This window comes from Bos indicus, chromosome 22 (genome assembly GCF_029378745.1).
Source record: "Bos indicus isolate NIAB-ARS_2022 breed Sahiwal x Tharparkar chromosome 22, NIAB-ARS_B.indTharparkar_mat_pri_1.0, whole genome shotgun sequence".
NCBI classification, from domain to species: Eukaryota; Metazoa; Chordata; class Mammalia; order Artiodactyla; family Bovidae; genus Bos; species Bos indicus.
In genome coordinates, this window is record NC_091781.1 from 53,789,594 (window position 1) to 53,813,411 (window position 23,818).

Sequence of the window (23,818 nt, forward strand, 5' to 3'; positions counted from 1 at the left end):
TCTCATTTCCCACCATCTAAGGCTGATCTTACCATGGGGTTTCCAGGCGACTCGTCATAAAGAATCCACCTGCCAATGCAGGAGATGGAGGAGACGCGGGTTCAAACCCTGGTTGGGGAAGATCCCCTGGAGGAGGAAATGGCAACTCACTCCAGTATTCTTGCCTGGGAAATCCCATGGACAGAGGGGCCGGGTGGGCTACAGTCCACGGGGTCACAAATGGATTGGACACAACTTAGTAACTAAATAATAACAACAACAAACTTTAACTCACCTCCTTTTGATAGGCCAGCCCAGCTTCGTAGAGTTTAATAAAGAGATACTGAGTCCATTTGTAGTAATCCGGTAAACATGTTGTTATTTCCTGCCAAAGAGGGGTAAAATTATGTATGGGCCACTGTAAACATTCCCTCTCCCAACATATGGATCTGCTTTGCAATTCAATTTTGAAAAGCAATCACTCTGCAAAAATATCTATCAATCTATGATATTTTTATCAATTTGTGAAATAAGGGAAGAAGCAATTTATTCTGGGAAGAGAGATGTTATTGAAATGCCGACCTCCTGGGCAACCTTTCCCAGGGCCTGTTTAATGATGAGAAACTCGATGTAAGTCTTCTGCACAGCCCCATGCTTGCAAGTAACAGCTGAATTACACTGTACAGACTTGAGTACTCCCTTTTTTGTCAGCATAAACATATTTGGGGGCCATAGAGCTAATTCATAAATGTAGTTCATTTTGGAAGCAATCACAAAATTCAAGAGGAATATTTGCTAGCTTCGGTACGATTCTCACTGGAAAACAAACCTATGTTTCTAGATACAACTGGGGCTGGATAGCTCTTTTAGACTCATTATATTCCATTTATCCCATTATGTGAATCACGCTGGAGTCTACTTAGGAAGGCCCATTAGAAACGTTATCAAATAGTGTTCATAAACTTAGTGAAAAACCACCTGGCTTGTATTTCCAAGCTTAAGTTGAACGTTCCCAAAATGTATTTTCTGTCCTGAGAACACATGTGCTATAGAATCTGTAAAATCAGGTTGTTAATTAACCAGCTGATAAGGTTTAATTAATTAATTAACCAATAAGGTTTGCAGTTGAGGAAATCAACCAAGCATAAAAACCTCTGTGTCCTCACTGTTTCCTTTCTAGGGGTCTTCTTTCACTGCCAAGGAGAGCTAACAGAGCAATGGATGTAGGGCAGGGGACATTCCAGATGGTTCATCTGTCATGGACGATGGACAGAAGGCATACTTCTATCAGAAGAGCACTCGATCCAGTCTTTCTCCAGATGAGTGAATAAGGAGAGATTCTAAAGCCCAGGAAAGGAGGGTAAGGGCGGCAGCAGCTGAGCAGGGTGGCAGGTGAACTCCTCCTGTCCCCCATGGGTGATGTTTCCCATGGAAGAGTCCTGGGTCCTTTTTTTGTTGTTTTGTAACAGTAGCAGAGGAATAACTATCAGAGAACAAATAACTCTGATCACAGGTTCCACTCGCCCCTGCAAGGCAGGGAGTGAATAACCAGCCAGTCTAACAACTCTGCCCACACTGTAGCTCGCCCCTGCCAACGCCGGAGCCACACGCACACACAGGCCACACCAGCTCCTGGGGCGCATGGGCATCGAGTCTGAAGAGCATGGGACACAAAGCACTTCACTGACACAAGAATCAGACCAGCACACTGTGGGTCTGTTCGTGCCCCCAAACCTCCAAATTCATCCTCATCCCATCATATTTTCCTCACCAGCCAGCCGCCCCCCCGCCCCGCCCCCCGGCCCTGCAAGCTTAGGGCAGAACTCACTTTCCTGATAAGCAACTTAAGAACTTCCATTTCTAACAAAACCTGGGGCAGGGGCTATGTTTGGTCCATTTCATTTTGCTCATCATGTATGCTCAGGTCTCGAAACAGTAAGGCACCCCCAAATTGATGTTGAACAAAACTAAATAGATATAGGAATGTCAAATCAAATTTGTATCCCTTATGGGAGTTTCATAAACTGAACTCAAGTTACACAGGTCCACAAGATGAACTGGAATAGCAAACAGGGTCGGGGGAAGGGGAAAGCGGTGGAAATATTCCCAGACCTTGTTAGGGTGGATATGCTTTTTAAAACTGTTATCCATTAGAGGTCTAAAGAAACAGGGGAAGCAAATATGACAAAATAATGACAACTGTTATATCTAGTGACTGAGCTCTTTTCTCTGTTTTTCTGTATATTTAAATTTTTCAAAACAAAATATCAAAATACTCCTAATGAATATGTATGTAGGCACGTATATACATATATATTTCCTCAGCCCCTGGATCTGCTTTCATAGACAGAGAGTAAAAATTACATCGCCATGGAACAGCATGATAATCTTCCCTTAGGTATGTGGTTTGGAAAACTGCTTTTATCTAAAATAGAAAAAAAAGATGATAGATCCAGTCGGCACCGAGGGGGGGCGGGGGGAAGATCATTATCCAACCAAATATTAGGCTACTTTCAGTTAGACGGGTGACGCAGACTGCGGTGTCTTGGGAAGTGTCAGCTCCAAGGTGAGACGGTGGGTAGGAGGTACGGACCCCTCCTTTCACTCTGCCTTCAAGGTTCCATTCCTCCTTCAGCCTGTTTCATATATATTGCATTTCTACACATGTCATTTGAAGAAAAAAAACCACACCCGCTGCTAATAGTACAGCCTGAAAACCACGGCTCCGGGACGGCCATTCTAATCCCAGCAGAACTGCTGCAACACGCGGCTGCCTCACTGGCGCTGTCTTCCCTCCTGAGATGCTGGCGCCTCCTGCCTAGAGGAGGCTGGGGACGTCCTGGGGATAGGAGCGTCGCCCCCGCCCATTTGTTCCCACCTGCTGCACACAGGGCCCAGCACGACCCTCAGCACCGCCATTCCACGAAGAAATGCCCGGGCGGACGTCCAGTCTCACAGGAACCATACTAAGTGTGCTGACCGGGGGACACCCTGCTTGGAAAGGCATTTCCTGAAACACCCACAGAACCTTTCTGGAACCTCCCTCCCTCTGCTTTGTTGACTTGAAGGGAACAAAAAGCCAAAAAAATCCAAACAGCTACTTCTAGTCTTTTAATGCCATATCTCAGTAAAAATCATCAAAGGTATCTTTCTGAAATTAAACTGCTTAAAAGCTTTACTTGTAGTCAACTGGCTAGAAATGAGACTTTTTTCCCATGTTTTGGGAACTACTCATTTAAAACCCAGCCCTGCAGACGAAGGTCTTCTGGGGGGTCCGCATCCACAGAGATGTGAAAGGGCTCCCTGCCTCTTCCTGGAGCAGCGCGTCTCGATGGGCACACTTGCTCCCCAGGTAACGACTGGAGACAGGCAGCATGTGGCAACTGTGACAGGGCTGTGGCTGGGGACATGTTAACGGCATCTGCTGGGCAGAGGCCAGGGACGCTGCCGAAACCCTACAAAGCACAAGACAGCCCCTTGAACAGAAAGTTATCTAGCCCCAAACGTCAATAACGCCAAGGTGAGAAACCCTACTCGAAGGGTTTCGATCTTCTTAGCTGGAGTCTGTAACCACAGATGGATTAAGAGGAACGAGCAAGCAGTTCTCTGGAGGGCGGTCCATAAAAGCGATCAGATGTCCCTGGCAAAAGTAGAAACGGGCCTAAGCTAGCTTAGGTTTCCCTCTCCCGCTGGGGTGGCCCCATCTCCGCTGAGCACGCAGTGCAGGTGGGGCCGCTGCTCGCTGTGGCCACCAGCCCGTCTGCCAAGGCTGAGACCGGGCAGAGGGGAGGCCTGGCAAGCGTGGGGAGCCGGCGGACACGGGTTTGAAACTGTTAGGTGTGTGTGATGCTACTCACGGGGAAGGAGTGACTGACTTTACCATCTAAAATTTAAATCACTCAATATGCCTCCGAGTAGCTGTCTGACTTGGGAAAATGGGTAAAAAATTCATGTAATACATTTCCCGTTTAGAGAGGCACCCGGTTGTTCCTGATGCAACACCAGTTTATCCCCACCTGTGAAACAGATGTTGAGCGGACAGGTTTAAAGGTCACCCGCTGGAACCCAGCCGACAGCACCCAGATGCCTGGGCCCAGCCCTGCCTGTCCTCTGAAGGGGAGCCTCTGTCTGGGGGCGGGGGTTCCCAAGCTGTGGATGGCGCCAGCTCGGCTCTCCGCGAGACCACCAGGCCCTCACACGAGGGCTGTTCCCTGTGTCCCAAGGCCCTTTTCTCTCCCGTGCCTTTCTTGCTCTGCTTTCCAAATAAGCCCACCCCCATGCAAAACCATCCTTGTTTTTAAAACAAAAATTCAGGCAATTCAAAGTTATAGCTCTAAAAGCAACTGCAATTCAGCCACACTCCACATATATCTATATAAAGATGTCAACTTTTATAACCCCCTGGGCTCTGCAAAGTGCAATCCAGCTGCCAAGAGACCCAATTTATGCATCTAGAATCTCAACAAGTCTCATTCCGCCACACTGCAGTTTTTACATTCAGCGATACCTGGCTTTTAGCATTAGAAATATTTTGCACATTCACAGCCAAATCCGAGGCCCAGCGGAGAAGGTGACACTCACTCAACATGAACGAGGATCAAAATGTCCTCCCTTGAGGCCGGCCCCCCACACCTCAGTGACTGCACAGATCAATAACCCAGCCGGCCTTGCCGGGACCGCCCTGCACAGTGATTCGACAATGGCCGGAGAAGCCCGAGTCCCAGAGGCCCACCCGACTGTTTCGGAGAGGAAAACAGTGCTTGGTCTGTGAGGGTGACCGGCTCCTGTGGACCTCAGGCTGACCTTCCTTGCTCCAGGAAAAAGAGGGAGAGAGAGGGTGAGCCAAGGGAAAGACAATCCACTCGGCAGCCGTGTGACTGGGTTCCAGTCCTTGCACCGTCATCCGCATGTGCCCAGTCAAGTGTCCGTGTCCAGGGGAGAGGGGCGACGAGGCCCGTCGGAGGGGCCTCAGGACAAATGTGATGATATGTGTGAAACACACGCCGGGCACAAGTGAGGGATCGATGGTGCTGCTCCCCTTGCTTGACCCAGAGTGTGTCGTGAAGGAGTGAGGCCGGCTCGGTCACCACATCCCTCTCAGAGGCGGCTGATGCCCTCGTGGGGCTGCTGGACGGGGCGGGAGGGAGAGCAGTGGGCTTGGGTCAGAAGAATCTGCACTCACCATCCCTTACCAAACACTGGCTTTCGGACTGAAAAGAGATTGTGTTCGTGAGGGAGAGACCGAACCACGGGACCCAGACAGGTAAATCCACACAAGATTGCTCCCAGCCGCCTCCGGCGGCAACGCCCACCTCAGGGGGAGGCAGAGAGGTTGCCGCTGACCCCCCTGCAGCTCAGGCAGGACTCAGTTGGGTCTGTGCCTCTTGATCCCACTGCACTTTTGACAGTGACGGGTCCCAGATCACAGAACTACTAACGTCACTCGAGGCCACCGTGCATGTAATTTGCATTGCAAACCTCGGAGTGTTTAGGTCAGCTCTCAGGATTTAAGAAAATGAAACAGACCGAACCAGAGGCAGCATGTTCATCAAGTCGGTCACTGGACAGCCCCGAACACGGGAAAATAAACACGGTAAGAAGGGTGAGCAGCCGCCAGGCATCACCTCCCCGCTCCTCACTCTCACCAGAGCCTTCTGCCTCCGAAACAACCAATCTTGTAAACAGAGGGGATGTGGGTACTCACATTCCTCTTCTGTGCATTTTTGTCACTTGCTCTTTACTGCAACGGATCAAAAGGAAATGGGTGGTAATGGCCTTGCCTTTTATTCCTTCCCACGTTTTTTGAGTTCTGAAGGGGAGGGGCTGTGAAAGCCGAGCACAGCTTAAAGGCTACAGAAACCAGTCTCAGGATTCATACTGTGCCGCTTGGGAGGAAATATACATCCTGCATCAGATGCTCCTCGCTGGTGGCGGTTCAAGGTTCCCGTCCACAGCTCAGTGCACCTGCTGAGTTGGAAGAAGGGGAGCAGGGGAGCGGTGCTCACGAGCAAAATCTGCCGGAAGAGGACATGTAGGACCACCCCCACGCGGAGCCCTCTAATCTTAGAGCTGGCTCTCAAACTTGGTTGCACCTTGAAGAGGACCTTTGAAAGTTGCTGGTGCCTGGGTCTCACCGCACCCACAGAAACTTCATGTGCTGCCAGGGCTGAGAACTATTGCAAAGAGGTTCTTCCCAAATACATCCCCCTGCCAACACTGCCTAAGTGTTTGGGCCTGTCCTGCCCTTGTGTCTTCATGAACTGAATTTAACGAACCAGTCTTCGACAGAAGCTAAGGGCACAATTTAGTCCATACGAGATTTCTAACGAGCCCCTCCCCAGCTGCAGTGTCCTGTGTTAAAAGGGTCTCCCCAGGGTACTGCCTGGATTCAAATCTGCCCTGTGTTCTGCAGCCCCGCCCCAACACAGATCCTCTTCATTCTTTCGGTCAATGTCCCCTCTGCCTTCACAAAACAAACAGAAGAAACACCAAGAAATAATCACGTGAAGCCCACTTCCATCCAACAGACAAAGAAACCTGGGTATGTAACTACCTGTGCTCTGCGATCAGCTGTTCAAAAACACCTGACTGTCTGACAGCTCAGCCGTCCTCCCAGAGGCACGGCTCTGGAAGGGGAGCTGCAGAAAGCCCAGACTGGGCTGGCCCTCCCCTGCGGCTTCAGGGAAAAGGAGGGAGGAGGATGGCTAACTTCTCACTTAGAGGCTCCTGAAGGGGCTTCAGGCCAGACAGGGACAGACAGCATGGAGATGGAGCGCTCACTCAGCTCTGCCTCGGAGTCTTAATTAGCAAGTAACAGGACACATTAGTACACGACTCTGTGCTTCCAAACTGCTCCTCCTGCCCTCTGCTCCCTTCCTCTCCCCTCCCACGTCTCTCAGTGGCTGGAGCTGCGAAGCAGGGGCCGTGAGAACTGCTTTACAGGAGGAAACCCCACCTTGAGGGGAGGGAGTGGCCTGCCCGCAGCAGCCCAGCACTGGGTGGCGGAAACAACTGGAACCCAGGACCCTGGGCTCAAAGGGGACCAGGCAGCAAGACAGCACCTTGGTAAGTACATCCGGGCTGTGCCCGGACTGACTCAAATGTGTGCTCCAAGGAGGTCTGGGTAAATCAGGAGGAAGCAACAGGCCAGAGCACTCCTAGATAAAGGAATACCATGGCGAGTATTCTGTTAGGAATAACAATGCTCAGTTCCCAGGAGGCTCAGTGGTAAAGAATCTTCCTGCAGTGCAGGAAATGCAGGTTTGATCCTGGGTCAGGAAGATCCCTTGGAGAAGGAAATGGCAACTTGCTCCAGTATCCTTGCCTGGAAAATCCCACGGACACAGAAGCCTGGTGGGCCACAGTCCATGAGGTCACAAGTCAGACACAGCCGAGCATGCAGGCACACAAATATCCTGGGGTCACAAAGGGGCATCCACACGGCCACCCGCAAAGCCCCCGGACAACGCGGTCTGTATCCATATGACCAATTCCGACAACCCCGGCTCCAAAGCCAAGGATGTGGCCTCAACACAGAACCGCCGGGGAGTATAACGGGGGAGGCCGGCTCACCGTCCACAATCCCTGGGGAAGAGGCCCAAGCAGGCCTACTCACTTTCTGAGATGCTGTTACAAGACGGTAAAGGGCCAGGTAGACACCTCTGCCTGCGAGTAAACGAGCAAGAGCGGTGCTGGACTTGGCAAACACTCAGCACACCGACGAGAGGACAGAGGTGACGCCAGGCCCACGGGTGTGCCAGAATCACCCGGCTCCCCTCCCCGCAGGGTGCGGGCGGGTCCGTCTGCTGCCCAGGCCACAAGGGCACGAGAGAGCCCGCGTGCTCATGCCAAGCATATCCCCATGTTTTAGGACCCAACAGACTTCTTGGCTCTATTATTTAGGTCCCCAGGTTCTATCCACCTTCCTAAACAGGCGGTTGGCAGGGGAAGGGCAGAGGACGGAAGGAGTGAAGGACAGGCAGTCTGAAGCCTGGGCTCGGAGCACTGGATTCAGTCCGTGGGTCTGCTGCGGACTCGCTGTGACCCTGGACCACGACTCATCTCTCTGGGCCTCGAGGACCCAGGAATCTGGAGAGGGTCAGCCTGCCTTTCTAACACTGGCCCAGTAGGTATACGTGGCAGATGCTCAATAAATCTTCGTTAAAGCAACAAATACCTCAAAATTAAGGACATCAAGTGTCACCAGCGTAAAAAAGAAGAGAAAAAATTAAAGCTTTGAGACAGAGCCCTTGCAAGTTTTCTTAAATGTAACAGGTTTTTAAAAGAGTAGAATGTCTTTTTCTCTTCGAACCAGTCTGGCTTATTCATATTAAATGTTGTCAAGTATGGGTTCACATGAGAAATGTCACTCCAATTCATACTGAACAGAGTGTTCTAAGAAACCTGTGTGCAGAAACCTCAAACCTCTAAAGGCAAATGAAGAACCACATATATCTCCATTAGTGACTTCTACAAAATCAAAAACAAATGATGGCTTTTCAAAAGGAGACACGCTTGAGATTAGTGTCTCAGCTCCGTGGTATAACACCGGTTCAGAATTCTGTGTTTCTCCCCATTTAATCCAATCACGGAGAAAACATTCATGAAGGGTCTACAATTACCCTGTCCTTATCCCGAGAGACTTAACAACAACCAGCTATAGTGAGAGAAGACGGAGGTTTAGAGGACAAAATTTCCTTCATCCAACTCAGGGCTCTCTTTGCTCACTCACTCATTGAATTATGCCACAGACATTTATTGAGTCCTGACTGCAGATGGGCCCTGGGTCAGAGAATATGAAGAGTCGAGCCACCTACATTAAACCTTTTCAGTCTCTCTTTCCTTAAGCAGTTTCTCTGAACTGTCATTCCCATTCCTATCTCATTCATTCCCATTTGTCTCTGAGAGAAAAGAGGCAATCCATCACCGCCTCACCTCCCACAGGCATTCCAGAGCACAGCCCTCTCCCCCACCTCTCCTGGTTCTCCTTTATTCCATTCCATTTGCATCTCTCCCAACAACTCTTTGCCACCCACAGACCCAGCCAGGGGTCCCTGTCCTAGGCCACATGGCCACTGCTTCCTCCCTCCTCAACTATTTGCTACTCCCTACCCACTGGCAAAGACCCTGATGCTGGGAAAGAGAAGGTAAAAGGAGAAGAGGGTGGCAGAGGACGAGATGGCTGGATGGCATCACTGACTCAGTGGACCTGAGTTTGAGCAAACTCTGGGAGATGGTGAAGGATGGGGAAGCCTGGTGTGCTGCAGTCCATGGGGTTGCAAAGAGTCGGACACGACTCAGTGACTGAACAGCAATGACTGCCACTGCCCAGGCTTCTTCAGCCTCACTGTCCCCCTCCTCTCGGCCCCATTCTTCCATGCCTCTTCCTTCAACCATCTGTTCAATTCCATCCTGGCTGAGTTTCTGCCTGTGGCCTCCTTTACCTTCCCGGTTCTCCTCCTTTTTTGCAGAGCTGAGGGAACAGGTGTTAATATTAGAGTAATTAATTAATCATGAACCTAACATTTGTCTAAGAACTCATTTGTATGTAATTATGTTTCTTCATCTCAGGACTAACTTTAGCCTGAAAATGAGCATTTAATGAAAACTGAAAATGACAAATGCTAGACACTCCGCTTTTACAGAGCATGCGTTTTATTCTCAAAGGTCTTGTTTTTCAAATCTAGGGCTACAGCTGAATTTTCGTCATTTGAAAGGTTCATGTTCTACGTGCTCTCGAAGCCAATTTAGAGAAGGAGCGTTAAGGAAAAGGAAATCATGGTCTTTGCAGTTTTGAAGACAGCTCACACTGTCTTTCTGAACTGAAATCAGGCTGACCAGTAGGCTCCTCTTTTGCTATTCTCCTGGCCATTATTTTTTGAGCACTGTCAATTTTATGGTAACCTGAAAGCTGTCTCCTGCTACAAAGGGCACAAGTTTCTGTAAACTATCCATAATGGGACAAGAAGCAACAATTTGCCTAATTGCTTGGTAACTGTTCTTTGCCAGCTGACAAGAATTTCATCAAGGCAGTCAGACAATAGGGACAGCTTTTCTATCTAGACAGCTGGGAATGGAAAACCCTCCATTCAACTACAGATGAGATGAATGGGTGTGAGTTGTAATTTGTTATCAGTCTACTTGGGCAGAAGCCAGTATTTCAACTATTCATACCAAACCAGCTCTCCACCATTGTTTCATTTTTCCTGGGAGGAAAAGAACATTCATTTTATCTGCAATACACTTGAAAATTTCAGGATCAACAGGGCAGTGTCCTCTGAAAGATATTTTTTGAGAAGTGAGTTCTCTAGGTTTCCTGAATAATGAGAAGGCTATTTGTTAGAGACGGGCATGGGTCCAGATGAAATATCAATTCATCAATTCCTTGGATGCACAGTGACAGTGGTGTCCAAGATGAGCTGTTCTGCTGCTTGCGAGCTCTATAAGCAACGAGTAGTAGAAACCCATCACAGCCTAAAAGATGTCATATGTGACACAATGTAGCCCAGTGATGTTTAAGGGAAGGACTAGGGGCAGGGAAGTGCAGACCAGAATCTCACAGGAAGAAGGGCGGATTTAAACCTATATATGCCACCTTCTTCTGGGGAGATGGAACAGATGCACTTTTCCCTGTTCCTTCCACTAAGTACAGCTAAAAACCTTAGGGAACGTTTTATATATATATATATATATGTGTGTGTGTGTGTGTATGTATGTATAAAGCAAGCACAGACTTGGATAAATTGAGAAGAGAAGGCAGGCTAATTAGAGACCTCAGCACCTGAGGAATGACACACTGGTGAGTTTCATAGATTTTCTTTATGCCTCATAAGTCCCAGAATTGGAACTAACAAAGCCAGTAAACCAGAAATGCCAAGGAGTACAGACAAAAAAAAAAATAAAAAAGAAGAAAGAAAAGCCCGTTTCCTTTAGCCAAAGTACCATGAAAGGGACAGCCTAACGAGAGAAAATTTAGACAATTACTGCTCCATCCTACTCAACACCACAGGAAAAAATGACAGCCCTATGCCCACCAGGAAGTGGTTAGTAGAGGGTCTAGACTTACAAGCCTGGGGGGCCAAAAACAAGCGAGCCCAGTCTCTCTGCATCAGGGCGGTGTCCGAGGAGGTGGAGTGGAAAACTGGGCTCTCCTACTCCTGCTGGACACCAAGCTTTTATATACAGGACAGATAAATAACAAGGTCCTACTGCATAGCACAAAGAAACTACGTTCAATATCCTATGATATATATAAAAAGAGAAGGCATATATATATATATATAATTGAATCACTTCTCTGTCAACAGAAACTAACACAACATTGGAAATCAACTTAAATAAAAATAAAATCCAAGTTAATATGGGGCGGGGGGGGAGCCTTGGCAGTGTCAGTGGAGACCACAGCGGTGGGGAAAGGGGGTCTGGACTTCGACCCCAACCAGCAGTAATGAGGTGCCCCTCTGTCTCTCTGATGGGCCAGTGTCAGAGGAGTTCAAACAGAGAGTCAGGGAGTTCATTCTTGCTCCATAAACACTGTCTGATGAGCCTCCGGGATGGTGACATGCAGGAAGGTGGCCTGCATGGTCACAGGGACATGCAGTGGGCATCCCAGTTGGCACTCACCCAAGGTCCACCTTGGCAAGGCCCAGCACCAACATGCACTGGGACAGAAGATTCTGCGCTTGAGACCCTCCTGGGCCCCATCCTCTGTACTTCTTCCAATGGCTGTTCATCTTGATGTGCTTGGTAATAAATTGGTACTCTAATAAGTAGCAGACGGGTTTCCTGAATTCTGTGAAATTTGTGAACTCTTGCTAGCGAATTAATCAAGGAGGGGTTGTGGAAAGCTCTGACTTAGAGTCAGCTGGTCAGAAGCCAAGGTAACAACCTGGACTTGTGAGTGGAATCAGAAGTGGGGGCAGGGGGACTGTCTCGTAGGGCTAAGCGTGTAACCTGTGGGGTCGGACACCATCTTCACGCACATCTGGAGTCAGACGTGAGGCTGGTGTTGCAGAGTACTGAGAGTGTGGGGGACACACAGGAGTGTGGTTTTCCTCTAGAAAAATCATACAGAGAACATTCTCTGATCATAATGCTGAGTTTAAAAACATTGAGTAGTGAGTCCATTTATGTAACTATGAGAAACTCTGGTAGGTGGTGAAGCTGGCAACAAGGCAGGGATGACCGTGAATGTCAGAGCAGTGGCTCCACATGCTGCTGGCAGTGGGGAGAGACGGAGCACCGACTGGGAAAGGGCCCCCAAAGAGCTTCTGGGTGCTGCCAAGTTTTATTTCTTAACCTAGGTGGTGGTTGGTTGCACTTCCGATAAAGCGTTAAGTTTTATATACATGCTTTATGCTCTAGTCTATCCACGTCTAACATTTCACAAAGAAATAAGTTATAAAAATAATACTGTATTTGCAAAAACATTGCCTATTTTTTTAAAAAATTGTGTTTTTATTATTCATTTATGCTCTACCACATGTCAGAAAAAACAAATGGTAGGTCCTATTGTGATTCCTACCTAATAAGGTTTGGGAGTACGATCATTCCTAAGGTCCTTTTTTTTCTGAAGAGAAAAACAAAACCACAGACATACTGCATCAGGGTGGGACCCAGAAATCTGTGCTTTAACAAGCCCTCTTGGTGATTCTGAAGCTTACCAATGTTTGAGACCCACTGGTCAAAGTACACACATAAATTAACCTCGTTATTTTCATGGAGTAACAACATTATCTTCAAGGCCTTGTGGATACTGCCTCCCAGTGTGCGCAGAGCACCTCGTGTTGTACACCTACAGGTACCCATCCGGTCAAAAGCTGTACTGGCTGTCATGCAGAACTGACCTGGATATCTGGTTCAGCTATGGCGAAGAGGTTTGCACTCTTATTTTCTAAAGTATTTGAGGAGTGAGCTAATCTCTTTAATAACAGTAAGAACCTGAGGCTCAGAGGGTAACAGATCACGCCCATCCTGTGTGAACAGCAAGGCCCATCACCAAAGCCCAGGCCTCTGGGATGAGTGTCCAAGATCCCATCTCCTAGAAGCATTTAACGAGCATGCAATTGGGAAATTCTATTCCATGAGCCAAAGCATGCATCCTTCATAGGGCTCATGACCACAAATGGGCATGAGGATAAACAAAGTATTCCCTGCTGCCCCAGGACATCTCCTTCTTCAGTTAGGGCTGAGGAGTCCAAGAACGCTATCCTGGCTGACGCAACCAAAAGCTTCCCCTACCATGTTTTAGGCTGGCAAGTACTGAGCTGGCACAGAAGTGCATGGGGTCGGCCACACGTGTGCGAGGTATTGGTGAGACAAGGTGACAATTCTGAACACTAACCCTTACGCATCAGCACCGGGCTTCCCCGAAATGAAAGCACTCTAGACAAACTGCCAGTTCATCTCAGGTAAAACAAAGGTATTGCCTCTTCCCTCCAGGTCAACAGAAGAACATTTGGAAGAAGGTTAATTTTTTGATTTTGAGGGACAGCAAGTAATCCAGACCCAGAGATCTACCAGACAAATGGCTTCACTTCTGGAACGACCTGAAGGAGGACTCAGAGAGTCAAACACTTCGAGGCCCGGTTGCACGTTGTCAAGGCAACCAGAGCTCTAAGCTTTCACAACTGGCATCTTCCCAACCAGGTTTTCAGGCGATCACTTGCCCTAAGTTCTTTTTGTTTTAAGCCAATCTTTAAATTCTTTTAAAAGAAAAACTGTGAAAAATGTATCTTTCTATTATCCTAGAAACCTCATTCTTTCCTGGAGTTTAATCCCTCCTGTCAAATGTCTAGTTCTCTCTGTAAATAAAATTCCAAGGTAGTCAGGCCCTTGAGGCAATAATAGTTTTCACTTTGTAATCATACAAAGCATGCTGTCTTTGAAAATAAACTCATGCAGCTATGGTCCAAAGAACTTGTGTGTTTTAGATGAAAAGACAGTACTGGTTCCAAACCATGATAATGACAGGAGGGTGGGTAAGAAAAGGCTAAAGAAAGGCCAGCAGAAGTGCAGGCAAACCCCGGGAGAAAGAAATACGGATATGACAACCAGGGAAACCAGCAAAATGCCTGGCATTTGCTGATTTTATGGCATTATTGTTAATTGTTGTAGGTGTGATAATGGAAGTGTGAAGAAGGAAGGGAGGGAAGGAGAAGGAAAGACTGAGCCTTCATCTTCTAGTGATATACAGTGACTCTTTTCAGATGAGGTTATGTGATGTCTGGGGCTTGTCGCAAAATAATTCAGAGCACAGGGGTATAGATGAAGCAAGACTGGTCACGTAGCAGCAGCTGTTGGCGATGGGTGATGAGTCTTTGGGGGTTGTCTGTGCTATTCTCACTTTTAGTGTAGGTTACACATTTTTCATAATAATAAAATTATTTATTAAAAATAAAGGCAGAAGACAGAAGACAAGAGGAAAAGGAAAGCAAGTAAGTCAAGGCAAATGGATGAGGACAAGGAATAGAAAGAGGACAAGGAAAGGGAAGAAAGAGAGAAAGAGAGAAACAAGCACTGAGATGCATGCACGTGGTGGAGATGCCATGAACGCCTCCGTAGCCCCCAGAATTTATGGAGGCTGGGCAGCATGGATGGATAAAACCTGGAAAACTTCAATGTCAGAAAAGCCAGTCCCAGCAAAAATTCTGATAGAGCCAGTTCTGACGTGTCTCTTCCACCACCCCAGGATAACCACACTCCGTGTCGGCCAACACAGCCTTCAGGGAACCTGGCAGTGGGAGGGGGCCCATTTTGAACTTGTGTCAATGGCGGGGGGCAGTAATCCCTGATTCCAATGGTACTGCTGGTGAATCCACCCGTCTTATTACCAGGCACCAACGTGTATGGAAGACAGAACATAGAAAGGTGGCAAGAAATCAAACCTACGAACTTAACATTCAGTGACAGATGGGGCTTCCCTGGTGGCTCAGTGGTGAGGAGTCTGCCTGCCAACTCAGGAGCCACGGGTTCGATCTGTAATCCAGGAAGATCCCACATGCTGCAGAGCAACTAAACCTGTGCGCCATGACTACTGAGCCTGTGCTCTACAGCCCGGGAGCTGCAACTACCGAAGCCCGCACACCCTAGGGCCCGTGCGCTGAAACAGAAGTCACTGCAATGAGAAGCTTGCTCAACACAACTAGAGTAGCCCCCACTCGCCACAACTGGAGAAGAGTGCTCGAAGCTATGAAGACCCAGCACAGCCAAAAATAAATAAATAAAATTAAAATCCAATGAAAATCACTGCTCGTAAAATAAAAGCTCGTAAGAGCTCCACAGTAAAGAAACTCTGCAAAGAGTCAATTCTTGATTACTCCAGTAAAGGAGACAAGTTAATCCAAACGTCATTGATGCCCAGTCCTGTGTTTCCATTTTGTTTGATGCTACATTGAAGGATGAGTGTTTGGGGATTGCTCAGCAAACACTATAAACAACGAGTTAATAAAACTCTGCTTTCACAGGTTCCACAGGCATTACTTTGAGTCCTATCTGGTTGGAACTTTTTTTTTTCTCTCTACATATGCTGGTTTTGAAGGGAACTCCTAGGAACTGCTCCCCAAATGATTATCCAGATGATTTCTGCTAAAAATCAGGCCCCAGAGCCTACTCCAATCAAAACACAGCTAATGCCTGGTCCAGAACCAGCTTCAGGCACCAGAGCACTGGTGGGAAGGCACAGGGTCAAAGTCAGAGACAGACGTGCCTCAGTGAGCCACACCACACAGCGTAGAAGCTAATAGCGTCACATCCCAAGGAACTCACGGGGCCATCCCGAGCACCAGTGCACGATCACCAAGGCCACAACCTGAAGCCATGAAAACAGAACGCAGGTCACACCTTCTCCAGAAAGGCTGCTGATGAGTCCACAAAGTGCATGCTCCACACACACAAAAACGTGTCTGATCTCTCTCACTGCACGGTTTGGAATTTTATCTCCTCTTTCCTCTTCCTGTAGGAGATGTTTAGCTGTTCAAATTCAGCTTTCAGTTTCTTCCTTTCCCAATCAAGATGATAGAAGCTGTTTGGGGAATAACATCTGATAAAGTGAAACACAGTGCTGACCTAAAAAGCACCATGAGATTATTGTTCTGGCTCACCACAAAAGTATTAATCTCAGAAATGCATACTTTTTTTCTTTTAATTCAGAGAATTAAGCATTTGCTGTAAGAAAGATGAGAAGGCAGCTCCAGAGCTGGACCGTTCCTACAGGGATCCCCATCCAGGCAGAGGGAGGGAGGATGAGACCATGACCCAGGTTTTCTCCACCTGGGGGAGGAAGAGAAGGTTTCTGAGCCATCTAATTTTTTAAATATTCTGTTGACTGTCAACTAGCCATCTACTCAGTTCAGTTCAGTCACTCAGTCGTGTCCGACTCTTCACAACCCCATGAGGCGCAGCATGCCAGGCCTCCCTATCCATCACCAACTCCTGGAATTTACACAAACTCATGTCAACTGAGTTGGTGATGCCATCCAACCATCTCATCCTCTGTCTTCCCCTCCTCCTCTTGCCCTCAATCTTTCCCAGCATCAGGGTCTTTTCAAATGAGTCAACTCTTCGCATCAGGTGGCCAAAGTATTGGTGTTTCAGCTTTAGTATCAGTCCTTCCAATGAACACCCAGGACTGATCTCCTTGAGGATGGACTGGTTGGATCTCCTTGCGGTCCAAGGGACTCTCAAGAGTCTTCCCCAACACCACAGTTCAAAAGCATCAATTCTTCGGTGCTCAGCTTTCTTTATAGTCCAACTCTCACGTCCACACATGCCACCTACTTAAGTACCCAGTTTTTATGAGATGTTAGGATTGTTATTTGCAAAGGGCACAGATTTACCCCATCAATTATAAATAAACTCTTCCTCTGCCTCCTCACTCTGCTGCTCTGTATGATCCATCAGAATGTAAAAGTTTCATTAAAAAGCACTGTGGATTTCTGGGGAAAAGGGTATCAAGAATGCATGTATCTAAAAGATTCGCAGAGAAAAGTTAATATGTCTCACTATGATTATAAATTTTCTTCTTTTTCCTTATATTTCTTCTGATTTTTGCTTTATGTATCTTTGTTTCTTTGTTGTTAGGTGTCCTAATGGTTTACAATGTCTATCTTCTTTGTGAATTGTACCTTTTATCATTAAAAATATTCACCTTTGTTTAGTTTTTTAAAAACAAATAAACTAAAAAAAGAAAAAGGGCGCATGTACCTAGAGTTGTTTCCATTACTCCCATTAAAATGACCATCTTGGGGGGATTTCCCTGTGGCTCAGTGGTAAAGAATCTGCCTGCCAGTGCAGGAGACACAGTTGAGTTCCCAGGTCAGGAAGATCCCACATGTCGCAGAGCAACGAAGCCCATGTGGCACAGCTGCTGAGTCTGTGTTCCAGAGCCTGGGAGCCGCAACTACTGACGCCCATGCTCCACAACAAGAGAAGCCATCCCAAGAAGAAGCCTCCGCACCACCACAACGGGTAGCCCCCTCTCACTGCAAGTAGACAAAAAGTCCGCACAGCACAGCCAAAAACAAAGAAAGACAGAAAACCATAATTATTTTAAAAAATGCCCAGGAGAATGTAAAGATGGAGGCTGACGGAACTGCACCAGTACAGGAAATAACAGAGGTGCCACTGACATCCCAGAAACATCAAGGAAGCTCGGCCAATGGGATTAAGTTGAAGACAAACACCGTACGCCGAACAGCACCTTCCCCTCTTAAAGCCAGACTGGGTTCTGAGAAGCAGGGCTCTGGCACCCCTTACTTGAAAGGGCAAGTGCAGAGGGGAGAATGGGCAATGGAATAGATGGAAAGCCCACACACTGGACACCCCAGGCTGTAGGGCCTCAGAAGTGGATAAAGCAGTCATGGTCACGGGCACCTGTGACCGCAGCTCACGCCCGGGTAAAGATCAGAGCAAAGAGAAAGACGTCCCAGGAGCTATGGGTCCCCTGAGCCCCGAGAGAAATAAAGGAGGCAGAGAGAATGACCAGAGCTTCCACTCTGCTCCCCTCAAGCTGATGGATCTCTGAACTGATACACAAGTCCACCTCACTCAGGAAACAGGAGAAAAAATCCACAAGGGGTCCAAGAAAAGATTCTGAAACAAACAAGGAGAGTACAGCATTTCAAACTTGTGAAAAGGTTTATTACAAGAAGCAAAAGATAAATTTTCAAGAGCATCGCCTTGCATTCTCAAGAAATTTTCTGAACATACGTGGTCTGTGAAATGAGATAAGATAGCAAAATAGGAAGAAAAGAAATGTATCTGGCCAAGAGGCTTGAGAAAGAGAATGGGAACTGAACGAGATGAGGAAAACTGAGAATTAATCTAAAAATACAATAGCAGAATTATTACTGGCATTAGAAACCACACAAAGCAGCCCTGATTCAATAGGAACTGAATCAGTGATGTGGAAAGCAAACAGGAGACGTTCTCCCAAAAGGTAGAGGAGAACAAAGGGGCCAAAATCATGAGAGAGGTGGTGAAAACAATGGCAGACAGTGAGCAGAGCACACGCTGAGTCGGTGTTCTTGAGAAAAGAGTCTAGAAAACTGCCAGAAGGAAAGACTCATCCCGCAGATCAAAAGTGGGCACTAGGCAACAGGCAAGTTAAAAGTGAAAGGACGGAAGAGACGCTCTGAGGAAAGTCTAAAAAATTGTTTCTGGCAAAAGCAGGGACAAAAGGAGTCCAACAGCACCAGAATGAGAGCAGAAAGATCACTATGTTACAGAGAGATGACCTGGGCTGGCCTTAGATTTCTCTATCAGCAGACGATGGGCAGATGGTAGTGGTTCCATAAATCGACATGTGATAAAATTGCACAGAATTCCTCCTCCTCCTCATACATACATACACAGGTACACACACTGTGTATACATATAAAAACTGGTGAAGTCTGAGTAAGACTTGTACTCTAGTTAATAGCATTATGCCAATGTTAATTTCTTGGTTTGATATTACACTGTAGTTGTTTAAAGTGATTTCATTGGGAAAAGCCGGTGCAGGGTTCATAGGATCTCTCTATACTGTCTTGCCAACGTCCTTTGAGTCTATAATTTTTAAGACAGTAGATCAAGGATCAAGGTCTCCTAAAGAAATTTGAAAGAAAAAAGAATGATATATACCCCAATAAGTTGCTGCTCATAGGTGAAAGCAATGAAAAGTCATTCTCTGTTATGAAAATAGTATGCAATATCAGAAGACTCAAAGCAAGAGCGAAAACACCTAAACATTTTTTCACAGATCCAGATTTTGCAAATGGGCAATCATGCTCTGTAAGGTTTACTGATGAGCACTGAAGCTAGCCAAGGATCATTCCGTTTCAGTAATTGTTATGGATATTATTTTAAAACGAAAAGCAAAGATCTACATTTCTATGTTAAGAAGTGATACGTGATAAGAAAAATTACAACAAGAAGAAATTAGGCCCCAAATCTCAGAATATACCCCCAAAAGCCTCTGGAAAACAGATTCAGAAAATGGAAAGTGTATCTACCAGCTAATCTCCTTACCTTACATGGGAAGGAAAAACATTCATACTGTTCTATTTTTTATGTTGATACTGCTAAACACATTCTTTTTTTTAAAAAAGACACTTAAAGGTATCGTTTAGAAGAATAAAGAATTGATATACTAGTTATAAAAATAAATACAAATAGCTTACACTTGGCTGTTAAAGACTCTAGATTAGCCAAAAGATGGTTTCTCTCATACGCTTTGTCCATCTTTTAATTTTTTAAATGAACTGCATATATATGTGGTGCATCAAAAGAATTCAACAACTAAAGGATAAAAATGCTTTTACATGGGCAGAATACATCACGGAAACAAAGACACAAGACAGGAGGAATGGCACTGTCAAAATCAGACCATAAGGAAAAACCTGTTACCAGACAGTAAAGCCAATTATAAAGCAACTGTAACTAAAAATAGTTTAGTACTGACATAGTAATCAACGGATCAAAGGAACAGAAACAGAACCTAGTGTATAATAATAGTGTAAAAGATCATGACTATAACAAAGGTAGCCTTTCAAATCAATGAGGAAAAGACTGTTTGAAAATAAAAGAAACAACTGCTTATTCAGAAAAAGTAGGAATTCCTCAGCTCAATTCCAGTTAAGTGCAAAAATTAAAAATTAATTGGGATATACATGTATTTATCTGTCTGAAAGGTCTTTCCTAGAAAATATTTGTGTGCTAACAATAATCCCACGCGTGCCACGTCGCCTCAGTCTAGTTCGACTCTTCGCGACCCCATGGACTGCAGCCTGCCAGGCTCCTCTGCCCACGGGATTCTCCAGGCAAGAACCCTGCAGTGTGTTCCCATGCCCTCCTCCAGGGCATCTTCCTGACCCAGGGATTGAACCCGTGCCTCTTAAGTCTTCAGCATCGCCAGGAGGTTCTTTACCACTAGCACCACCTAGGAAGCATGTGAGGCAAATGATAAATTGAGGGAAAATATTTGTAACAAAATGAAAATTACTAAGAGAAGGACAAACACCATCTACCTGTACAGACAAAAGACATGGTTAGATCATTCCTACACACATCCCCCAAATTCAAACATTCATTAAAAGCATGAAAAAAACTCATTATCACTAGTAATAAAAGAAGTACAGATGAAAATAACTAATAACTTGGGAAGGTAAAAATATATGACCTTTATGGAGAATAATTTGGCAACAGCAAAGTAACATAAGCAAATTATATCTTTAACTATCTTTAGATTCAAGTACCATAAGCTTTAAACTTGTTCATGGATTTTTGAGGATTCATACTAAGGAAACAAAACATGTGCACTAAGGAATCTGCTCCAAGTGTTAGGGGGTGAACACACCAGTCATAAATCAGCCAGGGGACGTGCCCAGCCCCGCCACTTGGGTGACCGGCAGTAAAATGCCGTCAGCAGAAATGTCCACGTTTTAGAGCTTTCTAGAGATCTCAAGGGAGAATTATGGGTGCCTGGCCCATGGGATTGTTCAGTAACTATTAGACAGCGATAGCAGGAGTGGTGACATTCCTCTACAACTCTGCACTTCCAGGCTCAAAATCCCTTATCTGAAACGCTTGTGGTCAAACTGTGCTTCAAAACTAAGACCTTTCTGGGTATGAGAGACAACAGTATATTTACCTAACTAGGTCTGGAAGAGCACCTGGTAATCAATCACAGTACTATTCCTAGAGTAAAACATACATGAACATTCATTTTAAGTGAGATAAACATTAGTTTAGGTCAGGTTTTGCAGTCAAATGAATTATGAAAAAACGTTCCACTTTTAGAGCTTTCTGGACTTCAGATTTTTACAAGAGGGATTGAGAATTTGTACTTACAATAGACAAACATTAGAATCTATCTAAATGCATGATAATCCACCTGCCAATGCAAGAGACGTAGGTTCAATCCCTGGGTCGGGAAGGTACTCTGGAGTAGGAAATGGCAATTCACTTGAATATTCTTGCCTGGGAAATCCCATGGACAGAGGAGCCTGGAGGGCTATAGTCTATGGGGGTTGCAAGGCATCAGACATGACTGAGCACACACACAAGGGGTAGGTTACATAAATTATGATATATCCATACAATGGAAAACTATATAGCTATAAAAAGTCACTTTTCCCAAAGACTATTTAATAAACTGGAAAAATGTTCATGAACAGCAGGTTAAAAAAAAAAAGCAAAATAAAAAACATGATTTATGAATTCTATTTTGCAAAAGTAAATTACATAGATATTTATAATTCCAGAATAAAAGACTACGAGGAGCCATACGATGATGTTGAATTAATCACACTGACTTATGTTCTTCTTTATACTTTTCTGTGTTTTCTAATCTAGGATAATCTGGAAAACAACCCATTAGTTTTTGAACCATTTGTGGTTGCTGTTCCTGTGTAGGACTAGCCTAGTTCTCATCCTAGAGGGTTAACAAGCCCATCTCTGCCCTCAAGGAATCTACCAACACATCTCTGGAGAGCTCAGGGCATTACTCAATTCTCTCCACAGTAGAAACATTTCATTCTCTACCAGCACTTCCCCACTGGCTCCTCAGGACAACCTGAGTCAGGCACCAGGACTTTTTCACACCTCCACCAAACAAAACCCTGGTGACCTTGCAAGTTAGTGATAAAAATGGCATCAGTGCTGCAATAAGAACTTAATTCAGCCCATGAACTCATCTAAAGAAGCTGAAAAAACCAGACAAAAGCAGGGACTGTTTAAATGTGTTTGATTTTCACTCTTTTTCACTGTACTCATCAAACTGCAATCTTTAAAAAATCGTGGGGGAGGAGAAGACGATCATACTTCAGTTTTTCCCAGGTGCTTCTCATGAGTAAAAAGGATGTGAACTTGAACTTGACAGACCCAGCAATGAAAAGCATTGTGAAGTAAATGGGACATTAAAAGCGATCACAGCACTGGTTCATGGAGAGGACGAGCAGGAGTCCACCTGACCTAACAGACCACGCATCAGTGTCTAACCGGGAGTCTTTGGCCACTGCTTTTTTTTTTTATTCTTTTACATCTTTTTAAAAAATTAATTAATTAATTTTAATTGGAGGCTGATTACTGGCCACTGCTTTGAAGGGTTCAGCCGCATTTAGCCTGGGTGTTCCTAACACCAGAGTGGTCTTCACAGAACTCCTCCCAGGTCTGGAATTCTCCAGGGGTTTAATACACAGTTTGAAAGCATTTTATACCAAAAGGCTATTTATCATGAACCTCAGTTCAAGTGGGACAAAAGAGATAAATGATCCATCGACCTACACCTAATCACCTAAAGGGACCACATGGGTTGATATTTAATCACTTACATAGATTTCAATAGTCTTTTTAAACTATTGCTGACAATAGGAGCAATCCTTGTGCAGAGCTTTTTCCACACATATAAATCACAGCCAACTGGGAAGTTAAATAAGAAGTTAACTCTCTTAGCTCAATCCCTGAGAAAATTACTTGTCTGCAGACAAATTATCCACTGGGGATGCTTCTTCATCTGTGGCGCGCTAATCCTCCCTGCCTGCTTTCTGCCACCCTCCTTTCCCTCCTCTCGACAAGAAGAGAAGGAAGAGAAAGTAAATGAGCACAGTCCCCTGTCCACTCAGGATTGCGGTTAAAATAAAGACCTTCTGGGAGAAAGGTGACTTACCCTGTCCCAGCTGAAACACAGGCCCAGTTGATCAAGCTGTTTCCTCATGTGTCTAATATTACTGTGAAACAAACGGAAGAGGGTTTGGATTTTAGAAACAAGAAAAGCCATAAGCAGATTACACTCTGAGATTGTGAAAAGGAGACTGGAAAAGTCTAGATGTTTCAAAGGGCTTTAAGTGTTGTTTTGCTCTGGCCAAAAAGAAAAAAAGTTAATCACTAAGAACCAACAAAAATATCTGCTTAGTAGAAGATAGCCATTCTTTGGAAGCTTGCAAAATCTACTAAAAACCATGACAGTCTTTGCTCCTGGGGACTGGCCTTTTCCTTGGGCATTCAGAAAGGCAACCCTTTCGATTTTTGCACTTCTGGCACATCCATATGCCTGGATCCTGCACAAATTTAGGCCAAGCATTTACAAATTTAAAAGCACCTGAAAAAAAAATCTTAACATAAAAATTTCAGAAATCCAGGAGAAATCACACAGGCCTTTGTCAATCAAAACCTGAAAACTGAACCTCTAAAAACTGGAAAAGAGGAGAGAAGTATATAAACCAATTTTAGCATGAAGTAAGAAAATAGGAAATATTCTTTTTTAATTAAAAACATTGTAACCTTTTTTATTGAAGTATAATTTACAACACTGTATTAGTTTTAGGTATATAGGAAAGTGATTCAGTCATACATACATATTTTC

The 23,818-nt window shown here is 45.5% G+C and overlaps 1 protein-coding gene and 1 long non-coding RNA gene across 6 annotated transcripts in view; one reads left to right on the forward strand and one right to left on the reverse strand.

Moving 5' to 3' along the window:
* LARS2 (leucyl-tRNA synthetase 2, mitochondrial) overlaps positions 1-23,818 on the reverse strand; it is a 187,145-nt gene that overhangs the window by 89,391 nt on the left and 73,936 nt on the right. For all 5 annotated transcript variants that reach the window (XM_070776820.1, XM_070776821.1, XM_019984796.2 and 2 more), the window contains exons 5-6: positions 23,123-23,183; positions 275-364 (exon numbers count right to left, since the gene is read on the reverse strand). In XM_070776820.1, the coding sequence (XP_070632921.1) occupies positions 275-364; positions 23,123-23,183 (151 nt within the window). The remainder of the gene's footprint in view (positions 1-274; positions 365-23,122; positions 23,184-23,818) is intronic.
* On the forward strand, positions 5,317-13,811 carry LOC139178654 (uncharacterized). The gene is made up of 2 exons (XR_011563063.1): positions 5,317-7,044; positions 13,420-13,811. It is a non-coding gene; the product is annotated as an uncharacterized lncRNA (long non-coding RNA).